The sequence below is a fragment of the Patella vulgata genome, chromosome 1, assembly GCF_932274485.2.
Source record: "Patella vulgata chromosome 1, xgPatVulg1.2, whole genome shotgun sequence".
Lineage (NCBI taxonomy): Eukaryota > Metazoa > Mollusca > Gastropoda > Patellidae > Patella > Patella vulgata.
Window position 1 is genome coordinate 11,845,371 of NC_065879.2, and position 19,982 is coordinate 11,865,352.

Here is a 19,982-nt window from a genome sequence, read left to right on the forward strand (position 1 = left end):
TAGACTTTAAGATCGAAAGCACACACGTTTGAGCCCATCCCCCACAACTATAATGCTGTTGATGTCCTGTTAAACTCTAGTCTTATAACTTTATACCAACTTTTAGCGAGGTCTTAACATTCATATTGGAGGGCCTGACAAGGACAAGTGAATAGTCGTTTGGATGGGGCTAAAAAAACAAGGACCCGTGTATACATTGGTGTGCACGTAAAAAAAACCCTTATTGTTGGAATTCAATACAAGAAGAGGCCATAGTGCCACTGCCCTGGCAAAATTTCCCTCATAGTACACTGTATGGAGTATGCCCATCTTCATTAGCCCAGTCGGAGCAGAACAGTAGAACGTTATACCCCATTTCATTTCATTTCATTTAACATTCATATACTGCATTATTAGTGTTTTGGGTTGTTTGTGTTATAATTAACCTAATTTTGAGATTAACACAGGGGAATAACTGCTCAGGAGATCGTCGCACTATTTGTACCACCGAACCTGCTGCTCATCTGCTAAAAGTTATAAACATCGTAAAATCTTAACCCCTGTACTTGTCATCTGACATTTATTCATCATGGGCAGAAATATTATCAAAATTCCACGGAGCATGCCTGTGAAATATCAAAAGTTAAGATGATATTTATGTAGTGAAAATTTCATCCGACAATGGCAGACGGACGATCTGACATTACCACTTCCTCCTGTATCGGTAAAAGGTACGATTGTCTATTCTCACGTACTGTGACCAGATGTCGACACAAAAATATGAACTATATGTGAAGTCATTCATAACTTTGAGTATTTACGACGACTGGTGCAAGTTAGGGAGACAAGTATGTTTATGGTAGAACCACAGCTAGGGAGGAAGAAATGGTGCTTAACAGGTCATTTTGGGACTAACATAGAGTATATTTTTCCCTTAAAAAAATTTGGTCGTGTCCAGAAGTGTCAGGAAACTGGAGTACCCGCAGTAAACCCACAAGGACAGGTACATGTTCCTACTCCTCGTCACGAACAAACCCAGGATTCAACCCCTTATGCTTGTCAACCCCTCAGAATCATCACTAGTATACCCTGGGGTTGAATGTTGGAATTGACCCAGAAGAACAATTAGAATCTTTTCTTATATAACACATGTACAGTGCCTACCTTGGCAAAATTCTACCCTATATTGCATACACACCCCAACAAAAATAAATCACCATGTAAGTCTCAAAATGAATTTTACTGCATTAAGACATTAAATCAATTTCCCTTGATTTCGAAATATAGTGGAGGTACCAACTGTTTATTAACTTTCTGGAACCAATTGTTGTTTTTGCATGGTCAAAATCTACAAAGAGTCTCATAACGTTCTTCTCAACCAAACATCAAGCTACTTTTTCATTTAATTTCTTAAACATTAAAATCTAAAATTTTTGTTTACACTCAATATTCAACCACCAAATGTTCCATTTTATAAACTTTTTCATTTAATTCTTCTAAGATTCCAAGATTTCTAAAAACTCAAATCCCAAATTTTAGTTTACCCTCTGGATTCAATTGTTTAATAACATAAAATACTGCACTAATGTCGCCGCCATTTTTAATAAATCTACATAAACTAGGTCTAATTGTTTTCAATGTCTACCACCTGTAACACAGCCTCATATATATATATATATATATATATATATATATATATATATATATATATATATATATATATATATATATGTTTATTATGTGAAATCTGTAAAACAATTTATGGTGTAGCTACCATATCTTTCACAATTAGTGCATTAACCCTTTCGCACCTGGTATGTGTAACTATTGACTACCTTTTGGTAGTTCATTCTAGAATCCGTCAGAAACTACTGCTCTCTGGTTCCCTCTTGTTAGATGTGCAAGACGAAGGGCCTGGCAAGGGACAATGTATAGTCGTTCGGTTGGGACAACAAAAAAAAAGTTAAAAAGCTATTAATAGACTTGTCAAATTTCTGTGCTTAGATTTTTACCTATCTGAGATTGGTGAAACAGGTGCTAATATGGCATATGGGTTTTTGAATTTCTAAAGCCTTGAGGTTTATATATCTCTTGTGCAGGTCTATCATTACAATAAAAACATGTTCTATTTTACATGGACACTTTGATTGACCAGAAGTCATATACTTGTCTACATAAACCAACCAAAATAAACACTCACCATATAAGACATGTGACACCATTCATGTCAAAGGTCAAACATTTACAGTGTTTGTTTATTTAGAAATAGATAGTCTTTGATGCTAATTTACCCTTTAAGCAAAAGTGTTTGATACCTTGATACATCAGAAGAAATCAAACATTTCCTAGTCATTTGTTTTAACTTCCGTACTCTGACACCTATTATTAGCTTTTTTTCATCTACCTCTTTCAGATAATATTTTTTTCAAAACTTTTAAACTGATCTCCTACATTTTTGACATTTAAATTTAGTGCTTACAACTGTCGTTTTGGGTGCCATTGGTTATGCACTTGATGACCCGTTTAGTGCACCAATCTGGCTAATGAAGATCGGAATAGGGAGAAAGAGAGAGAAACTAGGTCATTTTGGGACTAACATGCGGTTCAATTTTATTTCAGTAATTATCTCAAGTCTAGGGGTCTTTAGGAGTGGGAGGAAACCGGAAATGAAATGAAATGGGGTTTAACGTCCTACTCCTAAACTGGGCTAATGAAGACGGGCATACGCCATACAGTGCGCTATGAGGGAAATTTTGCCAGGCAGCGGCACTATCGCCTACTCTTATATCGAATTCCAACTGCCAGGTGATCTTTTACGTGCATTCCAATGTATACTCTGGACCTCGGTTTTTCGTCTCATCCGAATGACCTGGGAAAAACCCATTAGTGGGTAAAATAGGAGACCCTACTCCTTGTCATGTACAACCAGGGAATCGAAACCATGGCACTTGACTCAATGACAGACCTTATGATACAATGCCAATCGTTCTTGTTTTGGTCCATTTGCCAGTCCTCATTGCTATTACCAGCTGTCAATGGTTCCTTTAGATGTGCAACAACATGCACTTACTTTTTTTTGTACCATCCAAATGACTAGATCCAGTAGATGATGCTCCTTTGCAAGCCCCTATTCCTATAATCCCGACAGAAGGAAACCACACTGAGGAACTTTCTCAACCAATACCGTGATTGAACCTAGGACCTGGTTAGCATGCCAGTGTCTTACTAACTGAATCACCTGGGCAACCTTACATGCTTTCAGGTAATATTTCTCTAAAAGGAGTCCCTTTAATATCCATGTACAGTTGATTAGATTCAAGTGATAAGTTACTGGATTATACATTATCAAATAAATTTGACGATATATAGACACCTGCATTTCATTAAAAAAAAATTCTAAAAACTTCTTCAATAAAAAAAAAAGATAAGCAATAAAAGTATGTTACAAGTTGCTGCATTACGATTTATATAGAAGATAAGTCTGTTGACCATGCTATTAACTTAATCTCCCCCATAACTAATGAAATGAACTTTTCCTACTAGTAAAGTCAACAACACCTTAGGCAGAAAAAGGGGGGTAACAGGTTATACATCTTGAGCCGTCTGCTGTCATATCAAGCACCATGTGCGTTTAGTCGGACTTCCAGTATACCGGTATTCATTTCCCATTGATGTTACACAACAAGGCAAATGATGGAGGGAGTTACAAAAATACATTTTTAAATATCTTTCATCAAGAAACCAGTATTATTACAGGAATATAATTTTAAATATGTGTTGATTAATTCGTGAAATGTAAGATTTTTACAAAAGAAAAGAGGAATTACCCGGTACCATTAAGATGCCTCGACAATTTGTGTTTTTCGTGTTTATTTTGGAATTTTTCATCTTGACAGATGGACTTTTTTTCTCTAAAGTTCAAAGAGGGGATATCACAGAGACCGAATCAAAAGAGGAAATCTACAAAAAGACGGAGTTAAGTTTGGAAAAAAACATGAAATTTAACGATAAAAAAGATACAGTAAAGGATTCAAATGTTGGATTCAGTGAAAGGGAAAATGATCCGACGCTATCGAGCCTGCCACCAGTGAGTACGGGATTATACGCAACCATTCAAAAATTACAAGAACAAGTATTAAATTTACATCAGCTACATGACAAAGAACGGTGAGTGAATATATCCTAATATCAGTTTTTATTTAATCATTTCAAATTTAACCAAAAAATAGTTTTTTTTTAAAAAGTCATCATTTTGATATGGTTCCATTTGATCTGCCAGTTGAGAAGATAAAACTTTAAACCAACGAATTTAATGTAATTTGTAAATGTAAAACACATATTTATAAGGAATTATGCATGGTAGCTCAAAGGGTAAGGTCTAAATATTAAGGTCATCTGCAGATTTTGTCAAGGTAGCGAGACGTAAATAGGGTTAGGGCACATGATTGTTGATGAGATTGTGGGTTTAGGGCAAGAGTTAGGATTAGCACTAGTCCTGTTTACATCTCATGACCTTGACGAAATCTGAAGGTGGCCTTAATATTTAGACCCTAACTTAGCTCAGAGAGTAAGATAACAGGAATGATTCTGGGTTTAGATTGAGGAAGTTCCTCATGATTTTTAAATAATAGATAAATAAATAAACCCCAACCCCATCCTTCCACCCCAATATTACATCTGTCTGTTTTAACTGGGATCTTCTACAATTGACTTTATTCATTCATTTATTAAACAAAATCTTTTGAACGTTTGAAATCAAAGACCTTTTAGTTTTACCATGTTTTAAAACATATGTTTTCTATTGTTTATATTTAAAAATATTCCCATTCCATTGATCAAATTTCCTTGAACTTATTTTACTAAGGTTTTTTTTTATTACCACCCACTTTAATGACTTAAAGATGCATTATGTGATGAAATGAAATGAAATGGGGTTTAACGTCCTACTTTTCTGCTTCGACTGGGCTAATAAAGACAACAATACACCATACAGTGTGCTATGACAGCCTACTCTTAAATCAAATTCTAAACCATGTGATCTTTTATGTGCACTCCAATGTGTACATGGGATCTCGTTTTTTTTGTACCATCCGAATGACTAGACAGTTGTCCTTGTCAGGCCCTCTATCCTGCACTACTGACAAGGGAAATCCACGCCGGAAAATCTCGGCCAACGCCGGTAGCGAACCTGTGACCTCCAGGTTAGCGAGCCAGCGTCTTACCCACTTAGCCAACGTGGCTCCAGATGCATTATGTAAGATTTAGAGAGCTGGTCGTTCTTGCTATAATAGTTCAAACATAGAACTTCAGTCAAATTATGTTATTCAGGGCAAAGTTATGACTGTTTGAAGATATAGCACAATCGTTTATTATCATAGCAACGCTACTTGACAACTGAGGCTAAGCTTCGATTATCCATTTTATGGTTAATTTTTAAACCTTGCGACTTGACATTCTGATCCAACGTGCACATGTTAACAATTCAGCCACCCAACCCCCCTCTCCCTCTTTTCTCTTTTACAGCAGCTCTATGGCCTACTTTTATTTCGAATTTCAACTGTCAAGGGTTCTTTTGTGTGCACGCCAATGTCGCTTTTTCATCCAATCCGAATGACTATACATTGTCCATTGCCAGGCCCTCCTTTCCTACACCACTGGCAAGGGGGGGGGGCCACGTCGGAAAATCCTGATGTTCTTTCTCGACCAACACAGGGATTAAACACGGGACCTCCAGGTTAGCGCACCAACATCCTACTCACTGAGCCACCATGGCTCCCATAAAACTTACAAACCCAAAAGATATAATTTATCTTTACAAGATGGAAATGTTAAGATACCGGTCAATTCACTCATTCACCCTGCTTCAAGTTTTAGCTCCAGGTGGCAATCAGGTATCCTATAGGTCAAAGGTCATACAGGATTAAGTTTGTCTAGTTGATATAGAAATGATTCCATACACATTGTTAACACATTCACAAAACTAACAAGAGGGATGCTATAACTTTCATTCTTAACAGGGATAAATAGACACAAGCTGTAAAAAAGTGAATGGAGCAATTAGAAGGTTTAAACCTTCATTCAACCCAACATTGATTGAATCACTTGGACACAAAAATGGTGTTCAGATTTCTTTTACCGTACAATTATGTTTAAAACTTATGCCTGCATTAAAATATAGCTTAATATGGTCATACATGTATAAAATATTAAAATATTGACAATTTCATCAATAATTAATATGACATTGTAAGATTTAAAATTAGAGATTCTAAAGCATAACTATGTGAAACGTTTGTTATGGCTTCCATATTCTTGATTACACTTTTAGTTGCGCTATTTGTACTACTACTGCTACTATTACTGTTACTACTACTACTGCTACTATTACTACTACTCCTGCTGCTACTATTACTAATATTACTCCTGCTGCTACTATTACTAATACTACTCCTACTGCTACTATTACTACTACTCCTACTGCTACTATTACTAATACTACTCCTACTGCTACTATTACTACTGCTGCTACTATTACTATTACTAATACTACTCCTACTGCTACTATTACTACTACTACTGCTACTATTACTAATACTACTCCTACTGCTACTATTACTACTACTCCTACTATTACTCCTACTATTACTATTACTACTACTCCTGCTGCTACTATTACTAATACTACTCCTACTGCTACTATTACTAATACTACTCCTACTGCTACTATTACTACTACTCCTACTGCTACTATTACTACTGCTGCTACTATTACTAATACTACTCCTACTGCTACTATTACTACTGCTGCTGCTATTACTACTGCTACTACTCCTATTGCCACTATTACTACTACTGCCACAGCTGCACAACCCTTAGATACATCACTATTGAAATTTTTACATTTTAGTAATTGTATTGAAATATATCAATTACAAGGAGATGAATTTAAATAAAATTTGACTTGTTTTCAAATCCATATCATATATATACTCATGTCATCCCCGTAATAAAATATTGTTTTAACCAGATTTCAGATTGGAGGCTTCTTGTCTCTTTAAAATGTGCAGTTAGTTTTCCATTCCTAATTTTATATCTCAAAATAACCTTGACTTTTTTTTAACACACGCTGCATCAACATGTCTGTCTATAAAACTTGATGAACTTTATATTATTACTATTTTTTGTTTGACAACAAAAAGAAAACATGTGAATCCGGACAACATTAAAACAATCTACATATGTCTGTAAGAATTATGGTGTAAAATTACCTAAAATTTATCCAATTATTCTGATAAAAAATCAGAACAAAAACAGCAAAAAAACGTATTCTTATATATCAACTTACTACAGAAAAAGAAAATCTTCTTCTTTTAAAGAGTCTGAAGCCATTGTGTCTCAGAGAGTATGAGCCTAACGCACTATTAGCCTCAAGGTTCGATCCATGTTTTTCCAGCGTGGTTTCCCCTTGCTAGTGGTGCTGGCTAGAGGGCCTGGCAACAAAAAGTGTCTGGTCAATCAGATGGGACAAAACAAGCCCCTGAGGTTCCAAGTTTTTCATCGGCAGAACATTAAATATCCCCTGACAGGTGGGAAATTAAATTAGAGTGGGCTCTAGTGCCACTGTCAAGACAGCATGTCCTTCTTATCACATTATATGTAGTATGCCCATCTTCATTAGCCCAGTTGTTCCAGAAAGTGGGAATCGAAACGTCACTAGACTCAATGACAGACTTTGTGATCCAACCCACACACGAGTTAACCATTCGGCCACCCAACCCTCCTGTCTATTTCAAAACCAAAATTCGTCAACTAGAAAGTGAGAAGTGAAACACCATTCTATTTTGTTTTCAGATGGTTTTCAGATGATGGTGGAGTAGCTATGTCAATGGAAGACACAGGTCTTTGTTACCCTTTTTTTTTCTATTTCAGAACCAAGATTCGTCGACTAGAAAGACGAGTACGAGAATGTAAAGATGGCGTCGCCGTTACCAAATCAGACATGGTCCAGCTTAAACAGAGTGTGCGTGAAATGACCAGTGGTTATAGTGAAATACAGGAGTCATTTCAAGATATCAAATTACAAACTTCTGGCATAGGTCTCAAACTCGACCAGAAACAAAAGGATTACAGAAAACTTCACATTCTAGCCACATCAAATGCTGAGTCTCTGAATAATTTATGGAATAATTTTACAGAATTATCTAATTCCAAAAATACTGACATTCAATATCCAAAGAATATCAAAAAGGATGTGAAAATTTTGTCTGCACGACAACGCCAACAATCCAATGAAATTGCTCAATTGCAAAGCATCATGGACAATCTCGTAACAGTGTCAATTAATAAAACAAAAACCACTGTCATCGTTAATTTATCGAATGGCACGAATATAACAAAGAACATTTTGGAAGAAATCGATAATTGGGACGGCGGGTCAGGGGATGTCGAGAAGGAATATATTGTTGTCGGGGATCGGGAAGGTTCCAGTGGAGAGGAGGAAGACGTCCTGGGATTCAGTGGCGATGGGGAACTCCCTGACCTTTTTCCAGACTATGAAGACCTGGATTATCTGGATAATGTCATTGATTTAAGAGACAATATATCGAACATTGAGAGCAGTTTACAAAATCTAGAAAATCAAGTTCAAGAATCGGTTTCTTCGAACATTATGGAAAGGGTGACATTAGAAGTTAAGAATCTAATACAGAAAGAAAGAGAATCGATTGATATAATGGCCGACGACCGCGACGAAGCATTTGCTCAATTACAGGAACAGTACAACAACATGGTGGACAAAATCAATGTCATCGATGAAAAGATTCAGTCCATACAGTTGGGTGATTTCATGCAAAATCTACAAGAATCCTTGATCAATTTTACTCAGAATGTTATAACTTTGGACCAATGGAAAACAGCCAGTAGTCAAATTATTAACTCCACACAATACAATCAGTACCAAATCATGCAGCTTAAAGGGGAGATAATTAACACTACCAACATCATCAGTAAATTAAAATGGAGGACGTCGAACCGTCAAGATAAAGTCGATCAGCAGTATCGAGTTCTTCAGATGCACATTATAAACCTTAACAACAGCATGCAGGATCTTCGAGAACATGTGACTTATATCGCCACCATGCAATCATCCAGAAGACCAAGAATGGAAACCAATGGCAACACAAGATACCTGCCTCCGTCAACGGATGTTCTCAGCCGATTGGAGGATTTAGGATTACAGATTACCTACAACGAAAACAGAATCGCCAAAATGGAGACGAGGGTTCTTAATCAAAGTCTTTATGAATGTCAGAAGGCAAACAACGACCTATTTCAAGACTCCAAACTACTTCAACTCGATCATGATATCCGTGAATCCAAAACATCAGTGACCATTATGAAAGGAATGTTAAAAAGATTGGACAGGGCGATATATCGAGTCCACAGCTATGCTAAAAATAGCTCAGATGTCATCAATATGTTACAGTCCAAGTTTTTCTCGTGGGATGTTTATATACCCATAATACAGTTGTTACGACAGGAAGTTAGCAATCTACTATATACACTTCCTATTGGTAAGATTTAATTACAATCAAATCACATAAATTACCATTTTTTAGTAAAATTTCAAATTCTGATGAGACTTAATTTCTAATGAATTATAAAAACTATTTTCGTCTGAAGATTAAAATGCTGTAGGTCATTTTGAGACTAACATATGGTTCAATTTTATTTAAATAATTTGCATGTGAATAGGGGTCTTTAGCAATGGGAGGAAACCGGACCCGGAGAAAACCCACAAGGTTGGAAAGGCGACCCTATTCCTTGTCACATACAAGAAGGGAGTCGAAAACATGCCACTTGGCTCAAAAAGGCAACCCAACCCTCCCACAAACAAATCTTAAATTTATTAGACACTGGACATCACTGGATTTAATAAAAATAATTTTACGATGGAATTTGTAACCATGTCCCTTCAAAATCCAAAATAATGATAAATATTTTATAAAATATTTCAGATTGCAATTCTTACTATAGACGAGGTTATACAGACGATGGTATTTACGTTATATTCCCACCGTCTGCCTTACAGTCCATTAAAATACCGTGTATAATGGACCAAGACGGCGGCTGGACAGTCATACAGCGCAGAATTAACGGAGCTACGAAGTTTGCGAGAAGTTGGTCAGAATATGCTGTTGGATTTGGTAATCCGATGACCGAATTTTGGATTGGAAATGAATTTATACACCTGCTTACATCAAGGAAGAATTACTCGCTACAAATCGAAATGTTGGATATATTTGACAGTTATTGGATAGTTGATTACGATTATTTTAACCTCGCAAGCAAGGAGGACCAGTACCGCCTCAGTGTTGACGGATTTTCAGGGAACGCCACCGATGGAATGGCGTATTCAAACGATATGACTTTTAGCACTCAGGATAAAGACAATGATCTGAGTAGTACCCATTGTGCAAAGTATTATACAGCAGGATGGTGGTACCGTCATTGTCAATATTCAAATCTAAATGGCCGCTTTGACGCCGGGATTGTGTGGTTCAATAAAGATTGGCAAGACTGGATACAGCTCAAGGCCACTGTCATGAAAATTCGGCCACAGATTTCCGATAAATCGTACTCTTGACAATAGTGTAGTTTTGTATAGGTGTATATCATTCAAACTAAATTCTCTAGACAATTCCCTGGACGATTCTCTAGACAATTCCCTAGACAATTCAATGTGCTGTGGTTTTCAGGAATACGACAGTTGCAGTAGTAGGACATAATAGTCATATCAAATGCCAAATTTATTATTAAAATAATTTAAGTTTGTATTTCAATGATATTCGCTTCAGTGGATTTCAAGTGAGAATTTGAATAGTATTCACTTCAGATGATATCATAGGTGTATTTGAATAGTATTCACTTCAGTTGATATTATGTGAGTATTCGAATGATATTCACTTCAGATGACTCCAAGTATTTGAATGGTATTCAATTCAGTGGATTTCAAGTGAGTATCTGAACGATATTCACTTCAGAATGTTATTTGAATATTCTCTAAAGTTCAAATGATTTATTGTACATGGATAATATATGCGACCTGTGAGAGCAAAATGAGTCAGAAGTCCATATGAACATAAAGTATCGAATTAGACTAAAAATATCTGCTTTTTTAATTCTGCCTTATTTGTTAAATTTAAAGTTATTTCAATAATTTGTTCATATGTAAAACAATGACTTGAGACTTCCAATTCAGGGGCCACAATTGATCATTTTACATGATCTGTTTTTTTGGGACCACCAAAAAGTTTTGTTTATACTGTCACTAAGACACATAGACAATTGTTTTAATGTTACCTTGATATCTATGTATCAAACCCTGTGTACTGTTTTATCATTTCAAAATAGTTTAACCATGGGTGGCCACTTGTAACAAAATAAAGATATCCTCTATTCTCACAAAAATTTTATCAACAATTGTCATTCGAGTATAGTTAATTAATGTCCCTTCTATTGTACTTCTTATCTAATGGGGGACAAGTGTTCACGAAAACACAGATAAAATACCGATCTACGGTGGACTTGAAGGATGCTTGACCCCCACTTGATAAAAACTGACCATTGGATATTTATTTATTATTTGACTTTAGTATTAAAACCTCCTTAAAGATAAACCAAGTGCCTGTATACTCTGTTACTGAAGGACATTGTAACAAGTCAATAACAACCCTATTCACAGTTAGTTATAATGTATCTAGAAAATCCAGGAGAACTTTCTCGGCCAACATCCGGATAAACCCTGATTGCTTGGTTAGTAAGGCAGCACCTAACAAAAAGTGCAAACTGATTTCTTATCCAGTTGTTATATCGAATGCCAATTTTACTATTCAAATATTCTAATATTAAGTGCAGAGGTACAAATGCTACTGATTCAATTAAAATAATCCACTTTGGGGCCATGTTTTAAGCATTTTCAAATTTCTAAATAATATAAATTTTTCAATCAATATATTTTCTTTTAATTCATGTTTGTTTATTTTTGAAAATTGGTTAATTTTATTTTCAGTTCAAATAGCCTTGAAGAACTATTTGAATTCAAATATTTGTGAGAACACTTTCAGTGAAAGTTTTATCTATTCAAAATGTTTGTTAAAGAAACAACCCTGATCAATCAGTAGGGGTGTGTTCAGAGTTTTTCATCAATCCAAATACCTCATTATATGCAGACCTCATTGCTATACTCCAGTAGTTTCATGATTTTGTATCTATTATCATTAATGTGATTTTATCAAAACATTTAGTGCTGTCTTCAGCGAAGGGGAAAGCACCAGTACATTCATTATTTCATGGGCGGATTCTATCTGAAATCAGTGTAGGTGCTTTGCATACATTTCATCAAACACCTGTACATTCATTATTTCATGGGTGGGTTCTATCTGAGATTAGTGAAGGTACCGGTCACATGAAATACCATGTATGGTACACTACATAAAACCATTAATAGATAAACAATGTACCAGTAGAAATTCCACAAGCTCAATTAAAGATAACCCTTTGACTTCAGAGAGAGAGAGAGAGAGAGATAGATACGTTAAATTAATGTAGAGGACAAAGGTTTCTGGGTTTGTTTTTATTTGTGTGTCTGATAAAGGGTCCATATTGCGTTTTATAACATTATATTTTTAAAGAACAGTGTATTTTTCTTGTACATAAAAAATATCATATCCTTTTTTGTGTGTTGGATAAAGCCGTCCATATTGTGTTTTATATAATAGCATTTAATTTTACTTGAAAATAGAAAATATTATTTTCTTTTTTCCTGTCTGATAAAGTAGTCCATATTGGGATTTCATATTTTGAAAATACAATGTTTAACTTTACTTGTATATAGTAAACATTATTTCTTTGTTTAGTGCTCTGATTTAGACTTTACTTGTATATAGTAAACATTATTTCTTTGTTTAGTGCTCTGATTTAGACTTTACTTGTATATAGTAAATATTATTTCTTTGTTTAGTGCTCTGATTTAGACTTTACTTGTATATAGTAAATATAATTTCTTTTTTAGTGCTCTGATAAAGAAATCTATATCCTGTTTTATGACAGAGTTTAATTTTACATGTATATAGAAAATAAATAAATAAATTGATTTATAAATAAAACATTTTGTGGTTTTATCTATTAAGGTTTCAAAGCTTGGTCGGACTGTGGGTGATATTACAGTTTGCATAGCTGAACTAAAAAACATTAGCCTATTGTACAACCGACCCTTGGATCTATTCGCTTGATTTAGTAATACTGTTATTGTTTACTTCTTGTAATTTCCAGAGAGAGAGAGATGGGGTTTAATGTCCGCACGACATTTCGGCACTAACATATGGCTTAATTTTATTTCAATAATTCGCTTGTGCGTAGGGGTCTTTAGCAGTGGGATCTGGAGAAAACCCACGAGGTCGGACATGCGGCCCTACTCCTTGTCACATACAAGTGGGGAATCCAAACCATGCCACTTGACTCAATGACAGACCTTTTGACGTAATGCACCCACACTAACCATTCGGTCATCCACACTGGATTGGAGAACCGTCTTCATTAACTCAGTCAGTGCAGAACAGCAAGACGTCAAACCCCATTTCATTTCATGATTGGAGAGTTGTATTTTGCTTTTTATGTCTGTGTGTGTTATATCTTTGTTATCAGGTTTTCTTGTGGGGTTCCATTGCACTAGCTATTAAAAAACTTAAAATAATCCAAACTTACCATAAACGGAACGGCATCAAAATAAATCGCCAGGAACCAGTTGAGTGTGACCGTTGATATTTCTATATCTATGGCATCTAGATGTTTGGCAGTAACAGAGAGTTTTTCAAAAACGATATCTTTGAGCACTTGTTGATCCGCTTGAGCTCCAACTAGATTATGATCAAAATAATTGCTGGAAAAATATCTTTCTGTCGTAGCTACCAAGGTCCTGTTGATAGGAGATAAATAAAATATAACTAAATATTTAGAAAATTGGAATAATGCTAATGATTGTCATATTCTTTTTAAACAATATCTTGCTAATACAGTGAGAGAGAGAGAGAGAGAGAGAGAAATGGGGTTTAACGTCCACTCGACACAAACTAGGTCATTTCTCATTTCGGGACTAACACATGGTTCAATTTTACTTCAATAATTTGCTTGCGCGTAGGGGTCTTTAGCAGTGGGAGGAAACCAGAGGACACAGAGAAAACCTTCGAGGTTGGACAGGTAACCCTACTCCTTGTCACGTCAAACCAGAGAATCGAAACCCCGCCAGTTGAGTCAATGACAGACCTTATGATACAGTGAGCACGTGCTAACAATTCAGCCATCCAACCCCCCTGGCTAATACGAAGTAAAAAATAAAATATGTCTAAAATTGACATTCTGGAAAACTATGTAGGTGTAAGCTCTGCATTTAACACAAACATAATTTTCTTGTGTGTGTAGGATCTTTCAACAGCAAGAGTGAGAAACTGGAGAAAAACACATAAAGATAAGACAGGTGATATTACAGGTGTCATGTTAAAGCCTGGGTTTGAAACCACGACACTTGCATCAGTGACAGACGTTATCATCTAAAACACATATAAAGTTAGCACATGTTTTTACAATAACAGCGAGAAACCAGAAAAAAACACAAAGATAAGACAGGTGACATTACTCTAGGTCATGTAAAAGCTTGGGTTTGAAACCATGACACTTGCATCAGTGACAGACGTTATCATCTATAACACAAATAAGGTCAGCACATGTTTTTACAATAAGGTTCTATATGCCAACATACCAAAAAGCATCTTGGGCATCCATAAATAATAAAGCCATTCCAACTATAAAGTTCATCCCCTGACAGTAACCAATATCAGGACTGTGAATACAGAAAGCTAGTAACACATCTTGTAAATCCATTATCTGAAATATATAACATACAAACATTAATTATGGTCGACTTCGATAGACAATTATCAAATCCATGTATGCACTCTCCATTTTATTAATGTTCAAATTATTGGTTTTATTTTATTGGTGATTTTATGTTAGGAATGTTAAAATTAATTGATGTATTTTAAATATTAATGAAATTTTTTGGTTTCAACAGACTTTAAAATTTTGTATTAACATTTGTAGTAATACATGTATTACTTAAGTACAATTTCATAAAAAAATTACATATAACTACAAAATATACAAATTCATTACTGAATAAATCAGTCAATTATATCTTATTAACTATAGCATTTAGAATGATATGTCTAAATTTCTGACCACAGGTGATGATAAAAATGATTTAATAGTAAACAGAGAGAGAGAATTGGAGGATACCAGAGAAATCTGAGGTATCCTGGGCAATCCTACTGCTGGTCAGGTACAAAAAATGAAATGAAATGGGGTTTAACGTCTAACTCCGACTGGGCTAATAAAGACGGGGTCAGGTACAAGCTTGGGAAAGAAAACGTCCCACTCGAGTCTATGACAAACCTTATGATCTAAATCGCACATCTTATACCATTCAACCATCCTCTCCCATTCCTTTTTTTTAATAAACAATATTTTTATGCAGTCAATCTGAATTTGGAATGGGAAAAGGCTGTGCCTATGTATAAAACCTTCTAATAATAGTAAAAGAGTGTAGACTTACCCCTCTAGAACCTGCTGTAGCAAATTTAACATTACTTGGCATAGTTCTCATCAGATCTAAAGATATCTGTTTTCTGTATCTAGCTGCTAACTGTAAAGTACAACAGATATTTCAATTTTATTTCATGGACATTTTTACACTTCAAAATCAGATATTCCATTAGTAACCATATTCCATATACAGGGCATTGACAAATTATTTTTGCTATATTTTTGTTGTGGTAATCATAAATATTAGCTTATTCAGCATACGATACGCTACACAAACCTCTGGCCAGTTTATTTCGAAATGGATTAAGACCCCTGATTCACTGACAATGGCAACATTAAAAAAAAAAAAAAAAAATAATTGATTAAAGATTATGCTCCATTTACTAAATGCCATGGACAGAAATTACAAAAAGATCGGATTTAAGATCACTTACAGGTGAATCAGGAACCATGTTGCATAAATTTCTGTAATAATGAGGACCTTTCTCTGTGATAACATCTTGAACCCGACTGTGGACTAACTGACGCCATACTTGTTTTCTGTACTGATCTGGTATTCCACCCCTCACTAACTGTTTTAATACTCCTCGCTGAAATAAACAAAAAATATGTGTCCGTAAAAGGTTTGGAATTGTTAAGATAAAAATAAGCAAATTTACGCAATATTAGTTTCAGAAAATTTTGTAATTCTTCATACAAACATAAAATAAAATTACGATTGTCGTTCCAATCCAAATTACTAGATGGTTGTCCTTGCCAGGCACTCAGTAATACACTGCTGGCAAGCAAACCCCAGAATGGAAAATCCACAAGAAAACAGTATTATGTTTATAAAAGAGACATTTTCAAATAGAATGCAAAAAAAAATCATATTTTTGGGGGGCAAAGGCAATGAAAACAAAATTTAATTTAAAATTAAATTAAGATAGGGAATTCAATGAGTAATTTTGATATAAGTTCAAAGTAAGATTTCTACAGTAATCAGGACCATAATTTATATAAACAGGACTTAATTTATGGAATACAATTACAGTTTATTACTGAGCGATGTTTTGACTAAGCTTCTCTACTTTTTAACAAGCATCGATTGCCAAAGACTAGAGAAGCCTAGTTGAAATGACACTCAGTGATTGTATTCAATAGAATTGTGTCCTGTTTATAGAAGTTCAAGTACTAAATGCCAATGTGAAACAATTCATAAAACTTACATCTTTAAAAACTGATTTACTGTTTTGTCTAAGGTACAACATCCATTTTTTCTGATGTTCTTCATATGAACCAGCTTGTGTGATAAAATGTTGACTCAATTCTTGACATAAATAATGTAATAAGAGACCATTATCCTCAAAACTATGTTTAAAACCATAGGCATCAACATGTACTTCTTTATTTGCAAGTCTGAAAAAACAATCAAAATAAACAAAATTTGTTCTGTACAGAAACTTATAACCTCCAGGTAAGTTAATAATGAAAAAAACCCAAACAAATTATAAAAGGTACATGCATTATTAACCGGGCTTAGAATATCCAATAAAAGCTAAAAATAAAACAGTGAATGTCTTAAAAATATGAGCATAAAATTTAAGTTCATTGAATTTTATTTGAATTAGAGTTGTCTCCCTTGACACATTATCAGACATTATAATGTTAATTTTTTATGATATGAACAGCTTGACTTTAATCAAATGGAGTTATTCAACTACATTTATGCACAATCTTAATATACAAATATAGTCCAATATCATAACTTTGCAAATAAATTGATCAGCTTTCATTTTATGACTTAGTGTTCATTTATCTAGAGTTATGTCCCTTGAATAATAAAATGTCAGCTCATACCTTTCATACGTGGGTAAACTTGGATTTAATTTTCTGGCTTCATCTAATAAACTTAAAACACGCTTTTTATGCTAAAATACAAAGGAACAAATACCCTTTAATGCAACAGAAAAGAAAATATTGTAAACGTATAAAAAATATGAATAAAAAAAAATAAAATAAAAAAAAAACATGTTTAAAAAATGTTGAATGTGACAGATTTTCAGTTTCATTTACCAATTCCAGACAAATTTTATATACAATCTATATTTTTTTTCTTCTAAATCTATCATATCTCTTTAAAAAAAACCTGTTCTATGTCCGAGCAAAAATTTAAAAGAACAAAAGGGATATTTACCCTATCACCACCAAATAGAATTAATTCAGCATCGTCCATGCTATCTGTACCAGAGAAGCGAATACTAGACTGTATCAGAGAAACATAATCATATTTCCATTTCTCTATCTCTCCTTCTAATGATGATAAATGTCTGACAAATAAAATGAAAACAATCTTTACTATTCCTTCATAATTTAATAATATTATAAGGTAACATGTACACAGTATTTAAAATATTTATTCATTTTTTAAAGTCCTTCAATTATTCATTTATTGTAAAACATCAACAAATGTTCATGGTTTAAGACCCAAATTGTATTTATTTATCGGTATTGAATCATCCATAAAAAATATATTATTACATATAAGGCCATATCAATTTGAATTTTTGTTCTTTAGGAAAATCTATCAAAATTTTGATTTCTAATTCTTCAGGAAAAGAACTAAATTTAAAAACAAATAATATGGTAGTTGGTTGTTCTTCTCAAAAACTTCTAGTTTCCAATTTTTAGTTTTTAAATACTGACTTAAGTGGTTATTTTTCTATCAAGACCCTAAAGAACTAAAAATTGGACTTCTATTGAAATTGCTCGACTTGTCTCGCTGACGAGTGTATTTTGTTACTTACAGATCTTGATCCGTAAATCTGTTGGCATCAGTACCACGTAATTTGGCCAATCTGCGAACTTCTTCATTTAAAAACCGATTTTGGTTTTGTAGTACCCGTACTCTTTCATGAAGTTCTGAGGAAGCCACAGCTCTAAAAATAAATCAAAAATGCGTTTAATTTAGCTTTTTGTTATGAATAGGTGAAATTCTATGATAGCTGCTTTCTAGACAAAAATTATTTTACAATTTACAAATACAAATATCCTAAAGCCTCTTATGATAAGATAGTACCATAATGAAACTGCTAACTAACTTACTTGACACGTTTTTTACTGTCATAAGGTTGATCATTGGGACTGACTTTACTGAGTTTGTCGTCAAGGTCACTGATAATCTCATCCTTCTGTTTCAAGATCTCATTAAAACACGTCTGTTTGTTCATCACTCGCGCTAATTCACATTTTGTAGCACTGCAAATAAAAGAGAAGAAGCTTTTATCAAAATGAAACACAGCAGGCTCCGAGTTCACAAAGCATTCTCAGACTTAAAAATTTACTCAACTTTCAATCACTGTTTATGAGAAATATCAAAAAGTGAAAATGTCCAGATATTATCTCTCAGTAGTTATTATCTATTTAGACGAGTCATGAATCTATTTGCATTGGTTTTAGGAAATATGTACAATTATCATGGGATGACCATAGAAACATAATGTAAAATATCCCCTCCCCAACTTGTAATTCTTATTTTACATATCCAGCTAAATTGACCAAAATGCCTGTGTCAATAAACTAAAAACAATTTGCCCATTATTGCATTTCAATCTATTGAATATTTCACCCATCTAGCAATACAATAAGCAGAAGTGTTATATGAAAAGATACAGCCTTTCCACAAATTCTAAACCTTGATTTTGAACACATTCCATACTAATCCATTTCAAGTTGAACAAAAACATTCTCGTGACAAAAACAGTAAGTAAACCTTCAATACAGATTTCCATATTCAATATAGATTCTGGCTTATAAACATTGAAAATATCAATACATGGCACATGGCTTTAAAATAAACACACTTAAACATGTTTACTTTATTATAGTATATAAAGCTTCTGATGGTCAATTGAGGGATTTTTAATCCCTTGAAGCTACAAGACTGTGAAAGTTGAATCTCTGAGAGAGAGAAAAAGAAAGAGAGAGAGACAGATAGGGAGAGGGGGGAGGGGGGTAAGTCCACTCAACACAAATTTGGTCATTTAGGGACTAACACATGGTTCAATTTCTTTTCAATAATTCGCTAGCGCGTAGGTGTCTTTGGCGGTGGGAGGAAACCGGAGGACCTGGAGAAAACCAACGAGGTTAGACAGACGACCCTACATCTTGGAAAGGAATATCAGTTCAAGAATGGTTCAGTTCCTTTCAGTATGTACAAAGATCTGATGAATTGAATTTTTCGCTCCATTATTCTCTGCATATAATATAAACAATCCAGTGCCACCTATAAGTGCCTGGTAAAAAGTACATGCCAGAACAATATAGGGAAAGTTGATCTGCTCAGGTGTTCAGAAAATAAACACAGA

At 34.3% G+C, this 19,982-nt stretch overlaps 1 protein-coding gene across 1 annotated transcript in view; it reads right to left on the reverse strand.

The window, feature by feature from the left end:
* Window positions 1-19,982, reverse strand: part of LOC126808623 (uncharacterized) — a 154,962-nt gene that overhangs the window by 21,200 nt on the left and 113,780 nt on the right. Inside the window, exons 10-18 of the mRNA XM_050533506.2 lie at window positions 18,721-18,873; window positions 18,423-18,554; window positions 17,813-17,945; window positions 17,476-17,546; window positions 16,845-17,034; window positions 16,071-16,226; window positions 15,647-15,736; window positions 14,795-14,919; window positions 13,744-13,954 (exon numbers count right to left, since the gene is read on the reverse strand). Of these exons, the coding sequence (XP_050389463.2) occupies window positions 13,744-13,954; window positions 14,795-14,919; window positions 15,647-15,736; window positions 16,071-16,226; window positions 16,845-17,034; window positions 17,476-17,546; window positions 17,813-17,945; window positions 18,423-18,554; window positions 18,721-18,873 (1,261 nt within the window). The remainder of the gene's footprint in view (window positions 1-13,743; window positions 13,955-14,794; window positions 14,920-15,646; window positions 15,737-16,070; window positions 16,227-16,844; window positions 17,035-17,475; window positions 17,547-17,812; window positions 17,946-18,422; window positions 18,555-18,720; window positions 18,874-19,982) is intronic.